The sequence below is a fragment of the Salmo salar genome, chromosome 09 (genome assembly GCF_965601325.2).
Source record: "Salmo salar chromosome 09, fSalSal1, whole genome shotgun sequence".
Classification (NCBI taxonomy): Eukaryota; Metazoa; Chordata; class Actinopteri; order Salmoniformes; family Salmonidae; genus Salmo; species Salmo salar.
The window spans coordinates 70,602,028-70,625,058 of record NC_138299.1 but is presented as its reverse complement, the minus strand read 5'-3'; the positions used below and the strand labels follow the sequence as shown (position 1 = coordinate 70,625,058).

Sequence of the window (23,031 nt, the reverse complement as noted above, 5' to 3'; positions counted from 1 at the left end):
AGCTACCCGTTTCCCTGAAAAACAAGACCCCTAATCACGTTTTCATTGTATCGTAGTTTACATCAAATGCTCGGGGCATGGCTTATACAGTCTCTTTCTTCTCCCCACCACATTCTAATGAGACCACAAATGGTCCAGTCCAGATTTGAGCTGAGGAAACAAGGTGCATTATGTAGGTGGGAGGTAACCAAACCATTGACACACAATTAGCATGAAGCCCAGACCTTGGAAATAGCATTGAGGCTGCCGAGAGCTCGCTTGACAGAATGAAAAGATTAAGACATGAGGAAAGATATAGGGGGCATGGGAAAGTCCATAGGGGATACGGAGCGACTGAAGTATGCCCAATGAGTGAAGGCCGACAATTAGGCAATGAATGTTATTGTGAAAATGTATGTGCCTGAAACAGCTGTTAAGTGTCTGTGCACTCCTCCATACCAAAGAGATGCATTTATTTGGACATGGCTTTTGTTTACCCCCCTCTATATATACATGCAAGCCTGTCAAAGAAGGACTGATGCAGTAGTAGAAAACTATAGAAGTACAAAATTCCCTCAGGTACAGAATTAGGTCAACTTGGGATGGAAGCCAGTGCAGTCAAATTCAAACGCAGGAAACAAATTATCCATGGTGGTATTTTACATTATCATCCTCACCCAGAGTACAATACTACAAGTCTATAAAATACAAGTGCACAAGAAGTACTGAAAAGTTCCTCTGGAATAGTTGTTGCCCAGAAGGTCATTGTGTGTAAAATCCCCCTACAGAATGATTTCATAAGCATAACAGCCATGCTGAAATATGTGGTAACTACATAGAAGGCAGCTGTTTCTACGTTTCTTACTGTAGCTGAGAGAACGAATCAGCAACACATAATTCAGAGCTGTCGGGTCTGGGCTTCACAATCACTGAAAAAAGGGAATATTGTAAAGATTTGCAATACACTGAGACTGTGTGCACCTCAACTTAAAACTGGTGTCTTCTTTCCCCAGTGTTAGTGTGGAAATAGTTATGGGGAAATGACTAACTGTGAGGGTGATAACTGACACACACCTTTTTCAATTCGCACAATGATTCATGAAATAAACCAATTCCCATAGTGCATTCAGAGTAATTGCTTGTCTTACTTATGGAACTCTGTGAAGCAATTTTTATTGAGTAGTTTCTACAGTTCTGTGTTCTTTGCCAACTTAGGCGAGTCTTGGCACCAGTAGCAGCATTGATTTGGTCTCAGTTGTCTTTCTTTGCTCTATAGCGATTCCATGAAAAGAATTTAGCATACACTCCATAAATGGAGGAATCACTATCAGTATGCATTCAATGTTATATGATGAGGTGGTGGCCTGCAGAGTAAGTAAACATTTAGATAGGCGACCCACCCACAGATGCATACTTGGCAGTGTAAGGACTTGGCCCATGCAGATGTTTGTGTGTGTAATGTTATATGCTGTGGCTTTGGCCTGACTGGGGATTGCTTGTTGACCATTGCTTATAGACAATCACTTTTTCCATGTTTGTGTCTTGAAGCTGAGACCATGGATGATTTGAAGGAGACCTCTCCGTCTGATGAATAGCCGACTCTGAGTAAAACCTCTGAGCTCAAACATTTAGGTCGGAGGCACTGTAAACGTCCACTGTAGTTACCGTAGTCAAATTTGCCTTTATCTCACCCCGAATCAATGTCAACCAGACTATCTTTCCAAATCTAAGACAAGTGTGTTATGTTTTTCCCCAGGGGACAGGACACTTGTTCAACCGTTAGCCAAGCACAGAGAGCAAGGCGACAATTAAGTCAGCATCCCCCTGAAATAGAAAACAAAACAAAATAAAACAAAACGCTGAGCCAGCCGTTAAACATCATAACTCATACCAGATGGGGCGGTGTTGTCCTTTAAGCGTCTGCAGATGAAACAGAGCGTGTAGTGTCACTGCAACGGGACGTTTGATACCAGTTGATGTTTGCTGCTTAGCACTTATCAGATGCTTCTGGTAACGTTTTCAAGAGGGTGGCATATAAGCAGTGGGGTGTCCAGAACATTTTGAATGGGGTGACCAAGGTGGGGCACAGAACCAGTTTAGGGGGGGGGCATAACATTTTGAACCTTAATCGATGCAAGATGGATTTTTTTCAATATAATTATTATAGTTTGATGCTTTAAATGCTTAGGTTTGGTACATTTCCCTGTTGAGGTAAATCATAAATCAACTTGAAAAGTCTTGTTAAAGTGTTAGCGTTCAAGGTCAGGATTTTTTTATGAGGGTATTATCATACAGGAGTAAATTCACTTCGTGAAAGTGCCATCCAGAGTGTGAATTCTACCGTGACATTCGAGGGGACCTTTTTTTTTATGGGACCTCCTATGCGTGCACGTGCACCACCTTTTGTTCATGGGCTTTATAGTAAAGATGTTATTCTAACTGTAAAAATGCATTACCTTTTAATGTGTCATGAACACAACCAGTCATGATGTTCTCATCCGATTGTCAAACTAATCACTTCAAAAAGTAGGCTACCTTTCGCAACTTCATCTACCTCAAAATAAGTCCAGCATCCGAACAGCGCACCGTGCCACCGCCATTTGAATGGAAAGGGACATCAATTACGAACGCCACCAGTGTCATGACGTTCAGCCTACAGAGTGGCATGTATTCACCGATGCCAAGGGAAGCTAGGCTTCCCCTGAAATGTTTGCAAATTTTTTTTTAACAAACGTAAAAAATGATTTCTCGTGCGTGTGTATCCGTGTTTCATAATGTTCCTTCAATTCGCGAGGCAAACAGTGCCGCTCTGTCTTGGTATCTGTAGCCCAGGTATCTGGTGCTGTCTGGCCAAAAATAATATGGCATGTGATACTCTTTTTGTTTTTTTTACATCTTGGTCAAAATTATCAATATATTCATAGACATTCTATCAGATCTCAGAATTCTGGTGGTGGGGGGGGGGGGCACTTGGGTGGCCAATCAGAATTCAGGGGTGGACGTAGCCGCCCTCTGGACACGCCACTGCATACTGTATAAGCCTACATAATCCTTCCTTTTGGACTAGAGAATCTGCCAGAAAGTCATAGAAACAATATATTATATTCCAAAGATGCAGACATACAAAAGTATGTAAACCATTTCTCTCTTTCCCGCAGTTTATTTCATTGATGCTTTCATGTCAGTTGAAAGGCATCGAGTTGGCTGCGTTAAGCACAGCATTGAGGAACACTATTGAAGGCAACGACACAGCTTTGATGCAGATGTGAACTTGAACACTCCTTATTATGAAGACCTCTTTGCTGTTATTTCACATGCAAGTATTTCACCAATGAGCCAGCGATTGTCCTCCATGTATCCATCAAGGTCTTAAGATTCTGTCAGCATAAATGAACACCTGCCTCAAAAAGCTGGTCATTAATGAAGAGTTTAATTGCAAAAAGCTATATATCCATTTTCAGAAATGTTGGTAAATGAGCTTTTATTGTTTAAATAACCTTCTCACTTTCTAATAATGGCATGGGGTTGTTCAATGACAGACATGTATTTGTTTGAAACCTATCACTAGATCATTTAATTTCAAAGAGATAAATAATCAATGTTTTGTTGCAAAACGCTATATATACGCCTCACTCTCAGAGAAAAATGTAGCACTGATAGGTTTGACATAGTCAGACAAATAGTAACATTTTTAACAAAGAACTGTACAAATGATACATTTGTGACATCAATATTTTAACAAAATAATTTATTTAAATGAATCAATACAGTAAAATGAGTTATGTATGTAAAGTATACAGGAAACAAACATTCTATTCCAGCTAAACAATGTATACAGCATATAGCGTTTTGCAACAAAATCCATTTTAATACACATTTCAAATCTATGAATTAAAAATCTGAGAACAGTAATATATTTCACAAACAAAAAAGGTACCCATAAGCAATCATTTCTCATAATAAAAAAAACAAATGTGAAAAGTGAATGGATATAGCGTTTTGGAACTAAATTCTTCGTATGATGTTCCAGTCAGTAGATTATCCTCTTGCGCTTTAACTACATGAAAGATAGGCAGGCCACTTCCCAGAATAGATTTTAGGATCAGCCAACAACTTTGAGTCTTGTTAGTGAATAAAGCTTATGTTCCTCTGACAATGCTTTTAATTAAAAGCCACATCATTTAAGCCTAAGGAAAGCTGTTATAGTTTCATCGTGCCTCATGACGCTGGAGTCTTAGGAATAATCAATCTTTATAAACAAGCTCGGGGAGGATTTTGAACGAACTGGATGATTTAAGAAAGTCAATAATATTGCCACACCACATCCTCTTATAAACATTGAGGACAAGTCAAAGTAAACAGAGTAGATCAAAACCATTTTAATGGCAGTTTCATTCGATGACACTTGTGGACTTTAAAATGGTTTCGCTCACCACTAAGCTGCATGGGAAATTGCCTCTAGCTCCTTTCGCGCCTTCAGTCAAGACAAAAAGGTTTTGGCATGGGGAGATACAGAACATTAGGAACGCCTTGTTGGCATCTCCGTCATTATCACTCGCTTGGAAAACAATTTGTTCCAATTTTAACTTGACACGTTGATAACTTCATGTAGCGAATGTTGATAACTTAGTCACCCTGCACTGCTAAACTAACAAATGTGATCATGTGAAGTTGTGCTTGACTAGGGGCTCTATTAAATCTGTATCTCTGAAGCGCTACGGATTGCGCGTTAGAAATGTAAAAGGTCATTTCAGATTGAGCCGACATCTATAGCGCTTACTGTGAACGCGGTCTCCGCTAACGCGGGAACATTGCCTATTCAATCCTTATCGCGGAAATTCAGACATAAAGCCCAATTGAAATTTAAAGCCAATGTTTTAGCGGAGACGGCATTCACAGTAAATGCTGCATTTGTCATCTCAATCGGAAATGCTCTTCACATTTCTATCGCGAAATCTGTAACGCGTCACCGTTAAGGGTTGGATTAACCCCTAATTTTCAATCACGCTGTAACGCTGAACTTCTGCGATACGGATTGAATAAAGCCCTATGAGTGTTTGTCCATTTGACTCCATTGAAATAACATTAACTGTGTTTATCCAGTGTTATATATTACGTTCCTCAGAAATATACAGTATACACTGTAGCAATTCCATTTCATAACCAGCTAATGGCAATTATTACGATAAGACAATTCAACAACACAATTTTGGCAACTTTTCAACTACAACAAATCCTTCTACGACAAGTATACAGTGTCTACCCATATCTCTAGTTTCATTTAGTAGGACAAGACTCCCTTTATGCAGCCCTGTTTCCCTATCCCCTATCGGGGTTTGTCTCCCTTTCTAATTCACATATAGTTGGAGTGCATGCTATGCAATCTTTGACTCCTCTATTCATTTTGATACCCTGCCATGCCAATCTCACAAACAGTAAAGAGAGAGAGATGCTGTGAGGTTCATTTTAATTCACCTTCTCTTGTATTTACTCAAGGTTCTTTTTCACTTACTGTCATTATCATTATGAGTGTTATTATTATTTCAGCATCAGCATGGTACAGCATTCCCAAGCAGGCTTCGTCAACATTGGTCTCGGCAGGACAGAACCTCTCCAGGAGCCCACAGTAATCCACCAGATTTGGGTTGTCACTCCTCGCTTGGTTCATGGCCTCTCTCTCTCTTTCTCGATGACAGAGAAGATAAGCATGTTGCATACCGGATCACCAGGCTACGAAAAAATTGTTCTGCTGAATAAGCCAGATGTAAATAATTGTTGAAAGCAATACGGGGCCCTGCGTCGCAGTGTCCGCTGGATGTTGTGCTTGGCTGCCAGCACCGTGGCTCAGTTTCATTTAGGTCCTCAATGGCCTTTTCAAATGTTTTGTTCAATTCAGCCCAAGCTTTATTTAAACTCTGCCCACAACAGGCTTAGAGTCCTTAGAGTATAAAATACCTTACCACCCACATTATTGAGCTGCTATATGAGCTCAAAGGTTCCTATTTTAAGTTTGCGTTATTTTTAGACAGCCCCCATAGGATTGCAGTGAGATTGCTTACCGCATGGTGTGCTCACTTTGTATTGAAAGAGACCTTTAAATAAATACTTTTTATTCTGTTATTGGCTTTTTACATTTACAAAGCATGTTATAGTTTTATCAAAAGTGGAAAATACTGATGTTACATACGTAACAAATGTAAAAAATAAGTCTTCGATCTTACTTTCCCTGAAAGTAAGAACATACACTTGAGCATGTGAAAATATCCATAAAACACTGCTTAAGTCATTTAAGTTAATAAACAGTACAAAAAGTAGAAACCAAACATAGATTTAAAAAGAAGGGACAAAAACACTGACAACTATAACTTCCATGATTTCCCATGAATAAAAAAAATGTACACAAGTTCATAGTCTTAGTAGGGCGGGGTTCACGTCAAGATAGGATGGATCAGCTAGCTTTGCCCAAACCTTTTGGCTGGTCGAATAACACTCCAGCTCGAAGGATTGTGACCCAGACTATTCACCCCAGAACCTTCCCTTCCCACCCCCCGCCAACAGAACCAACAGTATCCTCCCCATTCTCCATCCTCAAATGTCGATAAGGCAGGGACTTGATTAATCCTAGCTCTTGGAGTGCTTCGCCAGTCATCTGTGAGCACATACAGCCAGAGAAAGTGGTTACCGTGCTCGTGTCATAACATTGGCAGGCCTCGATTACCGTGCGAACATAGTGGTGTGCTCATTTTCACACCACGGGCTGTATCTTGATGCTTACAGGTGCAGTAGGATCAAAACACACATGCTTCCTTTTAAAAATGAGAATCGGGACAAAAAAAGACACAGGCTGGGGTTACTATTGCTATGGCCTTTGGAATTTCTCCTGCAAAGTGTTTCAACGTTATCACTCCTCTTATCTCTCACAAGTGAATGTAACAGAAGTTTTGCAAAGGAGTGGCATTATTGGTAATACAGACCAGCTACATTTTGATTAAGATAAAATGGAGCTTTGCAGTTCCTAAACTGGATTCAGACACAGGCTCTTTGTTCCAACCATTTGGTGTTAATGTATTTCGCATAATGACGCCTTAAAGAGATGAATGATTGTACAGTTACAGTATGAGGTCTGGAAAGGACTGGTAAACTCTTCCAAGAGGTTTTAACTCTGTTCGAAGTAATATTACAGGTGTCCCTTTCTGCCTTACTGCACAAAGACATTAATGGAGACTGCTAGTCCAATGTTCTCTGCTTCTTATATACATTGTCTTCGTTTGCCTTTCAGAGAACATACCATATTGTACGGGGATTGTAATAAACAGTCTCATACATATTGCTCGGCCTCCCCTTCATTCAGAATGGTCACTGACCCGTCCCCACTGTTCATCTCAATGTCCATCTCTTTTGCAGCTGCGTTCTCCGGCAGCAGGGCCAGGTCCTTGAACACATCCACGTAATGGCCGAAGCCGGGGCCCCAGTTCAACAGGTTGTCCCAGTTGAAGCCCCCGGCTTGCTGGCCCAGTTTATGGGGCAAAGTGTAATGGTCCGTCATTGGCGCCTGTGCAGCGGGCCCGCCCTCGGCCCACCGGCTGGAGTAACGCCTCTGCTTGAGCCGCCCGCCGTAGTCCTCGTCGTCGGCATCCGACTCGTTGACCTGCGACAGCTTGGGCACCCTGGAGCTGTATGCCACTGGCTTCTCCCGGTCGTACTCCATCTCTGAGCAGGTGAAGGAGTCGTGCGAGTCACTCTCAGATGATGACTCCGGGGGGGCGGGGATGCCATCGGCCGGGTTGCGGACCCGTGACATGGGCCTGCGGCATTCCTCCTCGGATGAGGAGCGGCCGTGGTCGGCGCTGCAGATGCTGGGGTTGCGGGGCCGCGGCGTGTTGAGCCGCTCCACCTCCTCGATGGATAGCCCCACAGGGGGCCCCGTTTCCAGAGGGATCTGCTCAATGGGCTGCTTGAGCCGGCTGCTCGGCCGGGAGCCGTGGCCCGCCATGGTCTGGGGGCTCTTGCTGCGGCGGCCCAGCCGGGTGGCGTAGTTGAACATGGCGCCCGGCTGGCCCATCTCGTTGTGGTGCAGGTCCAGTGGGCTTCCATCCCGGCGGGCCAGGTTCAGCTCCCTAGTGGGGGTGTTGCGGTAGAAGGACGAGGGCTTGGTGAAGGGGGCCGGGCTGTGCCTTGAGAGGGGGTTGGGTGTGGGGCAGGCTGAGTGGCTGAGAGGGGTGGACCTCAGGGCCTGGCTGTACTGAGGCTGGTAGGTGTAGCTGGTGGCCCCCAAGGGCAGGGGAGACTGTCTGGCGAAGCCCAGAGGGCTGTGTCTCTGGATGGAGAACTTGGGCGTGTGGCTGCGGAACTGCTTGTAATGCTGGATGATGTCGGCGTCGGACGGGGCGATGCTGCTGGCGTTGTCTATGTCATAGTGCTCGATGTCTGCCTCAGGCATCTGGCAGGGGGCACATGGGGCGCTGGGGATGGTCTCGTTGTTGTGGGGGATGTCTGTCTCGTCGTAGATCAGGTAGGGGTTCTCCCTCTCGATGATGTCTGGCTTGGGGTTCCCCTCAGGCTGCTTCCTCACCGTCATGTCGTCGCCATACGGCGGGATGTTATCTGGGTCATCAAACGCCACGTTCTCGCTCCCTTTCTTCTTCTTCTTCTTCTTCTTCTTCTCCTTGGGCTGCTTCTCCTCCTTTGGCACGTTGGTCTTGTTGCGGCCCTTGCAGTGGTTGCAGAGGATCAGACTGAGCACCACCAGGGCCAGGGCTGTGGCACAGCTGCCCACAATGGCCGGTACCGCCCAGATGGGCAAGGTCAGCTCCTTGGCCGTGGGGCTCGGGCTGCAGATGAAGCCGCCGTTGTTGGCTGTCTTGCAGAGTGTGCCCTGAGGGCACTGAACCCCCAGGCACGCCACCAGGGTCTCGCAGGTCTTGCCAGTGTAGAATTCAGAGCAGACGCAGGTGTAACTAGAGTGGGGGCCAGGGACGCAGCTCCCTCGGTTCTGGCAGGGGTTCGAGGCGCATTCGCCGGGCGGGAGGCACTGGTAGGTGTACCACTGGTTGACGCACATCAGACCGTCCCAGCATGGGCTGCTGTCACACAGGTTGGGCCCTCTGCAGCCGATCTTGACGGCTGGGCTGGTCTTGGAGATGGTGACAGTGCTGTGATCTCCGCTGAAGGGAAGATTTTCCCCATTGTACTTCACATAGGCCAGGCAGCCGTCGAAGCCTGTGGGAAGAATAGGGAGAGGAAGAGGTGTTCAAATAACAGGAAGCACTTCTGGATGGCTATTAAGACAACACAGTGATAATTTCCGAATTAAGTTTGAGCGTTTTTCAGAATGTGCCAAGTGGCTGGGATAGCCAACTTGTAAATAACAGGAACTGAAAGCTATAATCAGAACTGGAGGAATTTTGTTTAGTCGGCAAATTGGTTAAGCATCGGCCAAAATCTCAATGAAATGTCCTCATGGAAAACACCTCGACAAATCCCATTCTCAAACGCGTAAATAAATCATTGGCAACTCTGAGAGAAGCCAATGTAATTATTTTCAAAAACATAGGTGGATGCCAGACAATCTTCAGACCTCGTATCGCTTCAAGACATCCATCTGGAAGAAATGTTTTGGTGACTAATTCAAACCTTCGCTTTCATTTTGCTTCACAAAGTTCCCTCACAGATGTAAACACATGTTTATTGAATTTATCCCATTTTGTTCTATTCATTAGATCCTTACTAGTTAAATGCACACCAGACCACAAATGCTTCTACATGCATATTAAGCGAGGGTCAGTTCCTACTTGGTGTAGGTGTGGCACCAAGAAACCGGGACCAGATAACCTTCGTGCTAGGCAAGACAGCCTGCCATAGGCATGTGCGTTTATTTTGAAGTATATCCGTACCTTATTGTGTGAAAGAGGCCAACAAATCATTAAAATTGCTTTTTTGTTTTACCATGTCAGTCCATAGTATTAAGTAATTTTCTTTCCATTAAAAGTCTGACATTTACAGTGAGGTATCCCTTCCCTCTGGAAGCCCTCTCGTTCACCCTATCAAAACTATTTTTAAGTCAGAAAACATTTAATATGTGACATCTGATCTGATTTAGATCTAATCCAACACAAGATTCCATGGGAATAAGATGAAAACATGAAAGCATCAAAAGCGGGACTCCCCACCTAATCAAACTACTTTCACATTAGCTATTGTCTAGAAATGATCTGTAAAAGAGAGCAACATTAACTCTCTTCTACAATTCGTCCAATGTCAAATAAAAACACAATTTACACTACCCCTAGAGAGCAGGACTGCAACATCACCTAATATGGTCTGATTCAACCTTATATTCATTGAAAAAGGTGTCTACCATTTACATACTGTATGACAATAACAGCAACTTCACACATCACCACCTCACCTGATGCAATTTTCTGCTGGGTGGGCCCGGAGGGGACTCCACCGAGGGACATGGTCAGGACGTTAAGACCCCCGAAGTCCTGTGTGGGGTGCTGGATGAGCTTGAGGAGTGCCCCGTCCACGTGGAGGGAGGTGACAGAGCCGTTCTTGAAGACCTGCAGGATGTGCCACTGGCCGTCCGATAGGACCATCTCTCCCAGGGTCCTCTCCACCTTACCCCCCACACCCGCATCAGATATGTAGTGGACATTGCCGTTTTTCAGCTGGGGGGGGGGGGGGGGGGGGAGAGAGACAGAGACTGAGTTAGATGGATGGACAGATAGGCAGACGTGGACAGACGGATGGATTGGACAGATGGATGGACACAGACAGACAGGAATGCAGGCCGGCAGACAGACTGATACTGTATTGTACATGTTTGTTGAGAAGGAAAGAGTGGAGAAATGTGATAAGCATGATGATATGATTATATGCTCAGATAATTCTCCACTCAGAGATGTTGTTGCTGTTTTGTTTCAGTTGGAGAGCTGTTCTTGTTTTGTAATACTAATAATCTATTTATTTACAGTACCGTTATTATACCAGTTCAGTTGACTGAAAACACATTTTCCTTTACAACAACGACTGTTGCAGTGCAGAGGTAAAGGTTGCATATGCCAAATACCAGTAAACCAGCTATTATTATGATCATGTTAGGTATGCAGGAACTTTCATAGTATTACCTTCAATATGCTTAAACTATATCCATATGCAGAGTTAATCATATAGAAGTAATTAATCAAAATGACAGTGTGCCAGGCATTGTATATGGTAATCTCATATATTTCAGCCTAAAGTGGAAAAGTAAACTCTTTTGCCTCCCCTTCAAAGAAACAAAACATCAGCAATGGTATGTAGCTTCAGGAAGAATTGATTTTAAAGGCCCACGACGAAATCTGGAAACGGAAAAGAAATCACACGAGCCAAAAACACAGGAAACAAGATCTGGAGAACCAATTTAACGTATCTCTTTTACATCACGTTATTTATACCCTACGCATATATATTTTTTGGGGGGTGGGGGTCAAGCAGTACATTCAATATTGTTCTTTGGGCCGTATAGTAGTAATGGTAGGGGGGATTCTGGGGGCACGCACTGCACCGGAAAACACAACCAGAGAGACCCGGTGTGTCCTAGAGGAAAGGAAACGGACTGCGGGGAAAATGGAAAAGGATGAATGAGAGCTTGGGCCCTCGGACAGCTGCCCCAGATCAGTCAAAGCCTTGAACTCTATATCAGCAGAATGAAGGAGCGTATGGAGTGTATATGTAAGGGTAATGAGAGGAGGTGATAAAGACACAGATCCCCTTATAGCTTTGACTCAGGCGGTGGGGGTTAAAAGGGGGGATTGTGCATACGTGTGACATGTTTAAGTGGGGACCGAGTGGCAGATGGAGAAACAGACACAAACGAACGTGTGTGTGTGACAAATCTAAGTATAGAAACCTCAGAATGGTTTGGGAACAGCAAACAGACAAACACATTAACACTAGAAGCGCGTCTCTGCATGCATACAGTATTTGTACTGTGTGTGGCTTGTTACCCGCAAGGGTTTCGCTCCGTGGAGACTTCCTTTACCTTGATGGTGGTGTAGTTGCTGCTCTCCTGGACATGGAGCAGAGTGCCACTCTTGCTGCGGGTGCGGAACTTAACCTTGAGGCTGCTGGGCCCAGAGAGGTCAGAGGTCAAGCCCATGAGGCTCTGGCGCAGCAGGATGTCCCGTTTGGGGCTCTGCCGCATGGCGTAGTCAAGGCGTCCAGTCCCGTCCAGTGAGAGAGCCGTGTCAGCCGTGATGTCTATGAAAGAATGAAAAGCACAATTCTGGGTAAGTCAAAGGAAATGATACCATCTGCCTTCTGAGTGATGGTCAAATTCAGAAGAATAGTATGACAAAATTCCTCTCCAAATTATTCTTACATTTCTCGCAGTATTTGCCAGTGAAGCCCTCCATGCATTTGCACTGCTGCCAAGACCAGTAGTCAATACAGGTGCCCCCATGTCTGCAGGGGTTGGCTGTGCAGGCTCCCTCCAGTCTGGGACATCTACAGACAAACAGACAGTCAGACAGGCACACACAAGTCAGCCCCCCTGGTGGACAGCCGGCCCTCAATAGGACACGGCAGATGAGATTCCCGCAATACAAAAACCATAAAAGATCCAGGGAATTAGCATATTAAAAGATCTGTCCTCGTCACTATTCACAACCAACTAAAAGAATTTCCATTCTACGATTACTATTCCAAAAAACTGTACATCTGCTATTTATATCAAAGATGGCTCTTCAGCTGTTCTTGAGGGTTGAGAGCTTCAGAGAATGACAAGATATCCTGCTGGGAGAGTTTGGGGTTTTAGGAGGATGGAGGGGGTGTAGGGAAAGACAGAAAAGAAGAAGAGAAGGAGGGAGGGAACCAGACCTGTCAAGGATGTCATGAGATACCAGGGCCTGACTGGGCTCCAGCGGGCGGCCGTTGACGGCAAACTCCATGATGCAGCCCACAAAGTCGTGGGTGGCAACCTGGCCGCGGCGGTGAAGGACGGGCTCTATTGACCTGACGCCTCCCACCGAGAGCCTGTTGGGCCCAACGTCCAGGATCCTGCGAGGAGGAGAAGGAGAAGCCGCTGGAGGTCAGCACCTCTCACAATGACATGGTCCCACGGGGCCTCGGACTCTCCGCAAAATAAACTGGACCCTCCCGGACTATTCCTCATCTGCCAGATCGCTCGCTCAGAGTCTTGCCCCTCCCCCGCCCCCCCATGGGTCCAGACGGCTTTTCACTCTGGGTCTTCACAATGCTAAACGGTACATGTGATGTCCATGTATGTGTTTACATACACTATGATTTACACTAGGCTAGGTAGATATGCAAGGGTTCATGGAGAACAGTCAAGGTGATGGATGTGCCCACAGATTGTTCCATTCTTTGCAGAGATATGAGATATTGGTGCATTGTTTAGATAGTGACTAATGATGATATTTGTATACATTGAAGGTGGTAAGCCACTCTGAAAGTAAACAGCTTCAAATGGAATTCTGTTTTTCTCGCTCATTACTATAGATACAGTATACAATGGAAATGTGCATATGGAAATAAATACTTCCCCCTATACCCAAATTCTCTTCTGTGTGTACTCTGCCAGGATGGACTGTGTGCTAAGCTCTACTTTATGTGTTCTTACCAGTCAGTATGCACAGCCACGTTGCTCACAGCACAGTAACCTGGCTCCTGATCGTCTCCACACAGGTCGACTGTCAGGGACGCAGCCTGCATGACGAGGGGAGCAGAGACACACACGTTATTCTCCTTGGACTGTACAGTACATATAATAGCACACAACAAATCACCACACACGTTGTGCCTTCCTGATAGTTGTACCAGCTCAGACCGTCATATCTTAGTCAGATGAGCATACCAGTTTACAGATAACAGTAAATACAACTACATGACTGATTTTGTACATCACAATCAATGTTGTTTGATAGCATACTGTATTTGAAACCATCATTATGAAGATGGGAGATACAGTAGGCCTAAATATTAATCTGAGATATGACTTTCACCCTTAGCCAACGCTAATAGTTGTTCTACTTTCCCTTTCCCTATGTGGTCTCTGAAGCTTGACTGATGTGGAAAAAAGAGGTGGCAAGAGAAATGGAAAGTGCGTGAACGTGTTGAAAAACCATGACAGCATGCTCCACCTACACCAGGATCTTAGGTAAACACGGAGCGGCCTGCTTGGAGCGTGAGCACAAATCATCCAAGCGATGGCGGAGAGCGTGACCCCTCCCCTTCTCGGTCTCCAGAGGTAATTGCTAACACAGAAACGTTTTACGAAGCAAAAAAAGCAACAAGGGAAACAAGAGTCATTTGTCTCTGGGCTTTGTCGCTATTGTTGAAGGGCTAGGCCTACACGTCATAGCCAGATGGGCATTTTATTAATGCCTTTCTCTCAGATCAAAGTCCCTGCAGCCAAACCGCAGCATACACACACTGTCAAGTGTCTCACACGACCGGCGAAGGGTTTTTCTCAAGGAAACACCCTTTGAAAAAAAAAAAAAACAGGAGCATTGTTTTTGTTTGGTTATCTTGGAACAAGGTAAACAAAACAGGGTAAACGAAATCAGTGATGTCACTGGACAGCATCATTTTCTCATGACCAACCTTCTAGATGACAAATCCAGAAAGATGGCTGCTGTTGGAACACTACAGAAACATGCTATTGTCTACAGAAACACACGATTGTTGGATTATTTGTGTGCCAAGGTCAAGTTCAACACTTGTTGAGGATGGAAACAACAGAATGTAGATGCTAAAGGGTGTAAACCAGTTGTAAATTATTTATGTGCGGCCTAAAACCACTCTCATTCATGACAAGACAAACAGAAATAAGGCAAACATAGCCTTGAGAAGAATGAGACCACAATTGCAGTTAAATTGAGACAGGACTATATTACAAATGTAAACTACATTAGTGTTCTTAACTTAGTGTTCTTAACTTGCTGTAATAATAAAGCTATAATAACAGAGTATAAACAATTGAAATAATGCTTGTTGGGGTGCCTATTTCAGTAGGGTGATCTAAAATATGCTTCTCACATAAACAAAAGTGTCCTTGACTCTCGGTGCGTCATTCATTTCTATGAATGGTGTCTGGTTTTCATCTGCTCAGAATCCAAAAGTGGAGGATCTGAAAAAAAGGCCTTCACGGGACAACCTCAATGACCCACATCACCTTCTCCAAACACACTGATCAGGTTCGCTTTACACCGCCTCAGGGACTTGGTACTTCAGGCATGACACATGCCCGCTCTGCTTCCGTTCTTCTAGCTCGGCTAAGAGCCTCAACATGGTAATTCCTCAACCCACACGTAATATTTGCAGTGCAGTAAGGGCAGCGTCGCATTTCTCAATGCATGTTGTGTACCGTTCCATTCTGTCCCTCTGCACATCTCAAAGCTGACAATTTAACGATTTGACCAGTTTCCTATGAAATCCCAGTGCAGGGTGAGAAATTACAGATTTGATGTCCAGCAGGAGACTTACATAATACAACTTTGGACAGGCTGCTGATTTTTTTTTCTCCCCGAAAAACTGGCAGAGAAATTACTAGATTCAAATACAAGGAATTTCAGTGTCTGACGCTATTTTGGAGGTCATATTGTAAATCACAACAAGCAATCAAATATAATTACAAACTATGAAAACCCTATACAGAATTACCAATGTGTGGGCAGTTTAATTATCATCTTATGGTGCAAAAAAGACGATGAGGCCAAATGTGGACGCTGCTCTCGGCTATAAAAACCCAGGAGGTGATAACTGCTATTGAATCAGAAACTAATCTTCTATGTACATGTGGTGGCTTTAGGATTTTCCCTCTATATTTTTGCAATTATGGTCCCATCAACCATTCAAACGTACAATAAAATATATTTTCCAACCGTTTATGGTGCAAAACAAATAAAGACAGCTTGGTAAAGCCATATATAACATAGAAATGACTCTCACCATTCCAGCTCTCCTTGCAATAACCGTGTGGAACTGTCCATCTGCAACCTTTATCATGGTCATTAGTTTATAGGTCCCGCTACCCAAGTTAAACGAGAAGCGCATCTGTCCCTCAAAGATCTCCAGAGCCAAGAATTCCGCCTTGTCTCCGGTCTGGTTGTCATGGTTGTACATGAGGAGAGCGTTGCTCTTCAGTGTGGCAAACTTGATGTAGATGTAGTTGTTGTTGAGATCCAGGCTAGGAAACTCCATGTAGGACAGCTCCTCAAAGCCGTAGCTGTTGAGTTCACAGTGTTTTCCAAAGACCCCTGAGGACGAAAGGAATGAATACAAATCAAACAGGGAAGTCATGAATAATTCACCATACCGCATCTACTAAATCAGCACATAGCTGGGAATCTGTTGCCATCTGTCATCATAGGCTAACCCTAATCATGCTAAGAAGAGAGAAACTGTTAAACAACATGTGAATAAATGTGACATGGAGACATACAATAAATGACAATGGGGATAGCAACAGTTATTTTTGCCAATCCAGATAGTTTTCAATCATCTAGCGGTTGCCCCTAAGTTAATACTCACCAAATGGACAATGACAGTAATATCCATCCACTCTGTTCTGGCAGGAGCCGCCATTAAAACATGGGTTACACTCACAGTGATTGATGATGGAATCACACGTTTTGCCTGGGTTCACAAAACAACACAAATTCAAATGAACGAGGTGGGGATGACAAAGGAAAATGTGGGGGGGGAACTTAAAATCACAGGGGGTCTATGCTATTGTAAACTTAGGAGAATTTATTTGAAACTTACATGAGTGAAAAAGTACATAAATTGGGAGATTATATATAGATTGTACAACTATAGCCTCTTTATTGGATCTCTGAGGCCAAGAGACATGATGAAAATATGACGACTTAAGGAGAAAAAGTATTAATAGACACAGACAGAACAAGGTATGCAAGGGGCGAGACTGACAATGACTTGCAGCGTCATGTATTTTTAGGTACTGACTCCTGCAACATGAGACAAACAGCTTAAAGGAGATAAATTCTTTCACCACAACCAGGCAGGGAAAACAGGAAGTGTGGAGTTCAATGTGAGGGCATGCAAACTACTGTAAGTCAATATGTGCAATTCTTCAAGAGGGCCATTTGTCTTGATGAAACGCAAAGGTTTGTGGTCATTTGTTAAGGTCATAGTAAAAAAGGCAAAACATCTGCTGTTGATCATTGGAAATGTCTTTCAGCAGCTACAGCCAGCAGCTGACCAAACAGACATGATTCAAACTACTGTTCTCGTTTTGCTTCTCCATGTGCACTCCCTTCACTAAGAGTAATGTTACGTTATTTATCATAACATCAACTTAGCATTACATTCAAGCAGGTAGGGAGTGATTTACACAGTGGCTAGTACTATTTAATTCACTTTTTGAAATTAGGGAGAGCAACCTTCAATACATATTAAACCTCTAAATGCTTGACCAACAGAAAGATAGGCAGAACCTTAAACATCTCAAATATGCAGTACTGTAGAAAGAAAGACATGCAGAGGAATATGAGACTATATTAGACTAAGGCCCTTACTGGGTTCAATTTCGCATCATCCTTTTTATTAAAGTAAACATGACAAGATGATATGCATCAAAGCTGATACCCCCCAACTAGTAATCGTAAAACCCAAAAATGTTTGGCAGTCAGGCCTGTATGCTAGGGTTACAACACCTCTTGCAATCGTTTGGAGGCAAATATTTTACTTGGACAAGCAGGATTCATGTGCAGTGTGTGTATACTTGAGCCTAGCTCAACATCTGTGGTTGTGTTGCTCATAAAATCCAAATGACTCCTAAGGCGTTGTACGGTACCTGCAAATCCGGATTTGCAGAGGCAGTTGAAGCCACCGGGGTAGTTCTGGCAGAGCGCCCCGTTCTTGCAGGGGTTGGAGAGGCATTCGTTTACGTCCCTCTCGCAGGCCATGCCCGTGAATCCCTCGGGGCAGGTGCAGGAGAATCCCCCCACCAGGTTGTGGCAGGTCCCACTGTTGTGGCACGGGGACGGCAGGCACTCGTCTATATCCGTCTCGCACAACGCCCCTGCATACCCTGGTCTGCAACTGCAAGCGTATGGCTGGAGGGGGTGGTTTGTGACAAGGATCACCGGGACACTCTCCTCTGTCTTCATATCTGGCCCAACGCTAAGGCGCTTCTTGCAGCTGCCCCCGTTCTGACATGGGTTACGTGTGCAGGGGTCATGATCCACTGAGTCTACCTGTACCCCGCTCTGCCTGTGCAGAACTTCTTTGATGCTCTGAAAGAAGGTGGCCACTCCACTGGGGTTGACATACTGTCCATGGCTGCGCTTTATGGCGGCCATCAGGAAAGTCTGGTTGTTGAGTTCAAACGCACCATACAGCTGTACTCCAGTGCCTAGCCCCGCCAGCTGCGAGTTTGCGATGCGGACAAAGCTGAGGTAGTGATTGGTGAGGAAGGTGGTGACCCCCTGGGTGCGGAGCCGAATCAGGATACTGTTGTCCACAGTGGCGTTTGTGAACCCCATGAAGAAGACACGGACGTTACTGCTGACAGAGCCATGGACACCATCACTACTCCGGACAGCTAATTCGAATGTTCCGTCTGTTGAGCGGGCCTTGGAGTTGAGGTCACAGGTGCCTGTTGGGATGCTGAACAGACTGGATGAAGGAGGGGTCAAGGAGCAGTGGAAGCTGTCCTGGATGTCTGGGTCTTGGGGCTTCACAACCCCAAGGGACCCTCCGGGGAACATGTTTCCGAAATAGTGGACATAGATCTCCACTGAGCGCGGCTCTGACGGGTTATCATTCTGATCATTGACTTTTATGTGGACTGTTCCAGTGGAGGACATCTGAGGGACGCCGGAGTCCTTGATCACCACCGAGAGGTAAAAGTCACTGATCTGCTCTCTGTCGATCTCTCGACTGGTGGTCAGCACTCCAGCGGGGCTGAGGCTGAAGTAGTTGCTGGCTGAGCCAGCGCTGAGCAGACTGTATGAGAACGGACCTTGATTCGGTGAAAGGTCTGGGTCGGTTGAGGTAAGAGTTGCAACGTCTGTCCCGGCTCGCTGGTTCTCCATTACCTCTGCATTCACCGTCATCAGAGTAGGACCGTTATCATTAATGTCTTCCAGATTCACGATCAGGGTTGCACTTCCAGTTGCGGAGGGTGAGCCAGAGTCCACAGCTAGCAGAGTCAGGCTGAACAGAGGAGTGGTTTCTCTGTCCAGCTCAGCTGCAACAGACACTTGGCCAGTCTGGGGGTTGATGTTGAAGACATTTTTCTTGAAATCTGAGGCTATGGAGTAAGAGAATCTGCTCCAGCTTGGGACAGAGTCAGAGTCTTGGGCAGTAACGAAGGTGACCAAGCCACCAGGGGAGAGGCCCTCACTGATCTGAACATCATACACTTCCTGGCTAAAAACAGGAGGATCATTGGCATCCAGGATCGTGATGTTCACAAAGACCTCGTCGATATCCGCCCCACGGATGCTTCCCGCGTTCTTCGCCAGGACTTTGAGGGAGATCTTCTCCTCTTTCTCACGATCAAGGGGACCTGTGACGTAGATCTGGCCTGTTTTCCTGTTGATGCTGAAGCCCTTTCTTCTGCTCTTCCCAAAAATCAGGTAGTAAACCACTCCGTCATGTCCTTGGTCGCGGTCACTGGCGAACACCTCTCCCACCACTGTGCCTCTTGGAGCTGCTTCAGAGACTTCAAAGTAATACTGCTTGGAGACAAAGCGGGGAACGTATTCATTGGCCCCCTTGAGCTGAATGTTGACGTTGGCGAAGCTGCAGCGCTCCTCATCTGGGACATTGAAGGCCTTCACTGTTAAGTGGTAGATCTGCTTGGCCTCATAATCCAGGAAACCCTGGGTGGTGATTACGCCTGTGTTTGGATCAATTACAAAGAGGTCACTGTCTGAAGACTGGATCACGTAAGCCATGACGGCATTGGGCCCAGAATCTCTGTCTGTGGCATTCATTTTCACCACTGTGGTGCCACTGGGAACGTTCTCCTGTACCACAGGGAAATACTCATCAGGTTCAAATATAGGTGGGTTATCGTTCACATCGGTCACATGGATTGTAACCATGACGTAGCTGGTCTTTGCGATCCATCCCCCGTCGGTGGCTGTCACTCTGAGCTCATATCTTTGCCTTTCTTCAAAGTCCAGATGATTGGCCAGAGACAGGATTCCTGTTTTACTGTTCACGGCAAATAAGCCCTTGTCATTGCCCGAAGTGATGTTGTATGCGATGAGCCCGTTCATCTCTTTGTCCTTGTCCCTGGCAGAGAGAGTCCTGATGGCTGTCCCCACAGCAAGGCTCTCCGGTATGGTAGCTGTGACTTGGCTTTGGGAGAACTCTGGTGTGTGGTGGTTCTCCTCAGTGACTGCCACTTTTACAGTGGTTCTAGCAGTCAGAGGGGGGTTCCCTTTGTCTCTGGCTGTAATATCCACGAGGAACACCTTGTTCATATCTGAGGTGAGTGAGGCGGCGACAGTGACCCATCCACTCTGCTTATCCAGTTTGAACTTGCTAGAGCTGTTCCCTCCTGATATTATGTACTCCACCTCAGAGTTGAGGCCAAAATCTTTCTTGTCAAGAGCTATGACCATGATAAGTTTGGTGCCAACTTTGACGCTTTTAGTGACAGGTGTAAAGTAGCTAGAGGATTCAAACTTGGGTGGATTGTCATTACTATCTACTATGTTTACAATGACTGTAGTTTCACTCATCAATGGCTTTGGCGCACGGTCTGAAGCAGTAACGATGAAACTATGGCGATTTATGTTTATGTTGCTGCCAGTTGAGTTTTTATATTTTAAATGCTGCTTGATAAAGATTTCTCCAGAGCTTGAATTGATTCTGAAGTATTCTGACTGGGACCTGATGAAATAGAATATTTTGCCATTGAAGCCCTCGTCAGGGTCTGCTGCAGACACCTGAGTAACAAGTGACCCCACATCTGTAAGTTCAGGGTAGTCCAGATAGTAAGATGGCCGACTGAATCGGGGGGTATTATCATTGACATCTGTTACAAATATTGTGACATCCGTGCTAACTGTCCAGCCAGAATCATGGGCAGAGACTTTGGCAATGTAATGGTCAGTGTCTTCTCTATTGAGAGGTCTACTGATTGTTATGTCTCCTGTACTTGGATTGATAGTGAATGGTAGACTTGTGTCTGTGATTGAATACTTGCTTATAGCATTAGCACCTGCGTCCTCGTCTGTGGTTGTAACCCTGGTGACAGTGTACCCCACTGGGGCGTTTTCGGCCACTGTGGCACTAAAGATCTTAGAGAACCTGGGAGCATTATCATTCACATCTAGCACGTTGATCAGGACTTTAACAGCCGTGCTTTTGGGAGGGTTGCCACGGTCGGTGGCCTTCACTTTAAGGGCATATTGAGCTACTTTTTCCCTGTCAAGAGGCCTGGTCGTTCGGATTTCACCAGTGGCCCGGTTGACGCTGAAGCTGTTCTCCTTGTTGCCATCGATAATGGCGTATTCCAGCTGGCCGTTAAGGCCACTGTCCTGATCCACAGCAGACACAATGAGCACCCGCTGAGGGGACAGGTTCTCCAGTATCTCTGCATGTAATGGTTCCCTGTCAAATACGGGGTGGTTGTCGTTTACATCCAGCACTGTGATCTCCACTTTCTCATATGAGGAATATGGGGGGAATCCTTGGTCCCTGGCCTCAATCCAGAGCACATATTTCTGAATGTGTTCAAAGTCCAGTGAATGTTTGATTGACAGCTCTCCAGTCAACTGGTCGATGTGAAAGGCATTATCCAGGTTTCCACTGGCGATGTAGTATGATAGGGCCCCGCCACGTGTCGAGGACCCGGTCACTATGGTAATGATCGTGTTTGTGGGTTGGCTCTCTGGAAATGTGAAAGTAGTATCCTTCAGCTTGATGACAGGGAAGTCTCCCCCAGTCACAAACCGGACGGTCACAGTGGTCAAGTCTGTTTTGGGATTGGTTCCGCCGTCTTTCACTCGGACAGTGAGGGTAACCTCCGAGCTGCCTGTCAACCTCTCATTGGCTGTGATAGCTCCTCTTAAGGGGTCAATCTTGAACTTGTCAGAGTTGCGGCCGGTTAGAGAGTAGTGGAGCTGAGCATTGGGTCCCGCGTCCTCATCCGTCACTGTCACAGCGAATACCAAGTTGCCTGAAAAATACAAAATGAGACCAAATGCTTCAGAACAACTTTTACAGCAGATATATACCATATCATCAATATTCTCCGCGAAAGTAATAATTTCATAGGAAGAAAAATAAATACGGTATATACTTTAGTTATATAATCACATATTATACAAGCATAATTAGCATCATTAAGTAAGTGCATGAATATTTGAAATGAATATTAATTAATACAATCTGAACCCACCTGCTGAGATGAAGGCAGGGATGTGTGTGACGTAGGGGTGGTGGTGGAAGTGGGGAGGGTTGTCATTGATGTCTGCCACCACCACCGACACAGTGGCAGAGCTGGACATGCCCAGGGGCTGCCCTCCATCTGTGGCCACAACTAGGAGCTGGTAGTTGGCTCTGGCCTCCCGGTCCAGTAGGGAGCTGGTGATGATCTGGCCTGTGGCTGGGTTGATGGAGAACTGACCGTTGCCTCCAGTCAAACTGTAACTGTAGGGATACATGTAAAAGGACACGTTTTAGGTACACACAGGGGGGAAATTATAGGATTTGTACAGCATGGTTTTAGATGAGATGTTTCATTTATTTTCAATGGAACATATATGTATATACGTTATACACTACTTCGAGACAATATTTGAACATTAGTTTTAGTCAATACAATCTTAATACTGTTACTATACTGTTGCCAGGAACAGCAGTTTCCTACATACATTACATTCGATATTGTGATAATATGCAGCACATACTGGTAAGCTTTCTACTGCCTATACATGCCCAGATTAAAATATCTTGATCAGCATTGCCAAAATAATCCTATGGAGGGCACTGTTTTAAGCTTTAAAGAGGCAGAGAGTATATTCCATAGGAAAACACAGACATAAAATAACTTCATACATT

General features: G+C 45.1%; 1 protein-coding gene across 1 annotated transcript in view; it reads right to left on the bottom strand.

Annotated features, from left to right (window-relative positions):
* Positions 1 to 3,706: 3,706 nt before the first annotated feature.
* Positions 3,707 to 23,031, bottom strand: part of LOC106611628 (protocadherin Fat 4) — a 101,118-nt gene continuing 81,793 nt past the window's right edge. The window contains exons 8-17 of the mRNA XM_014212033.3: positions 22,370 to 22,620; positions 17,801 to 22,147; positions 16,516 to 16,620; positions 15,934 to 16,241; positions 13,604 to 13,689; positions 12,841 to 13,020; positions 12,344 to 12,468; positions 12,005 to 12,222; positions 10,388 to 10,649; positions 3,707 to 9,198 (exon numbers count right to left, since the gene is read on the bottom strand). Of these exons, the coding sequence (XP_014067508.3) occupies positions 7,298 to 9,198; positions 10,388 to 10,649; positions 12,005 to 12,222; positions 12,344 to 12,468; positions 12,841 to 13,020; positions 13,604 to 13,689; positions 15,934 to 16,241; positions 16,516 to 16,620; positions 17,801 to 22,147; positions 22,370 to 22,620 (7,783 nt within the window). The 3' untranslated portion in view covers positions 3,707 to 7,297. The remainder of the gene's footprint in view (positions 9,199 to 10,387; positions 10,650 to 12,004; positions 12,223 to 12,343; positions 12,469 to 12,840; positions 13,021 to 13,603; positions 13,690 to 15,933; positions 16,242 to 16,515; positions 16,621 to 17,800; positions 22,148 to 22,369; positions 22,621 to 23,031) is intronic.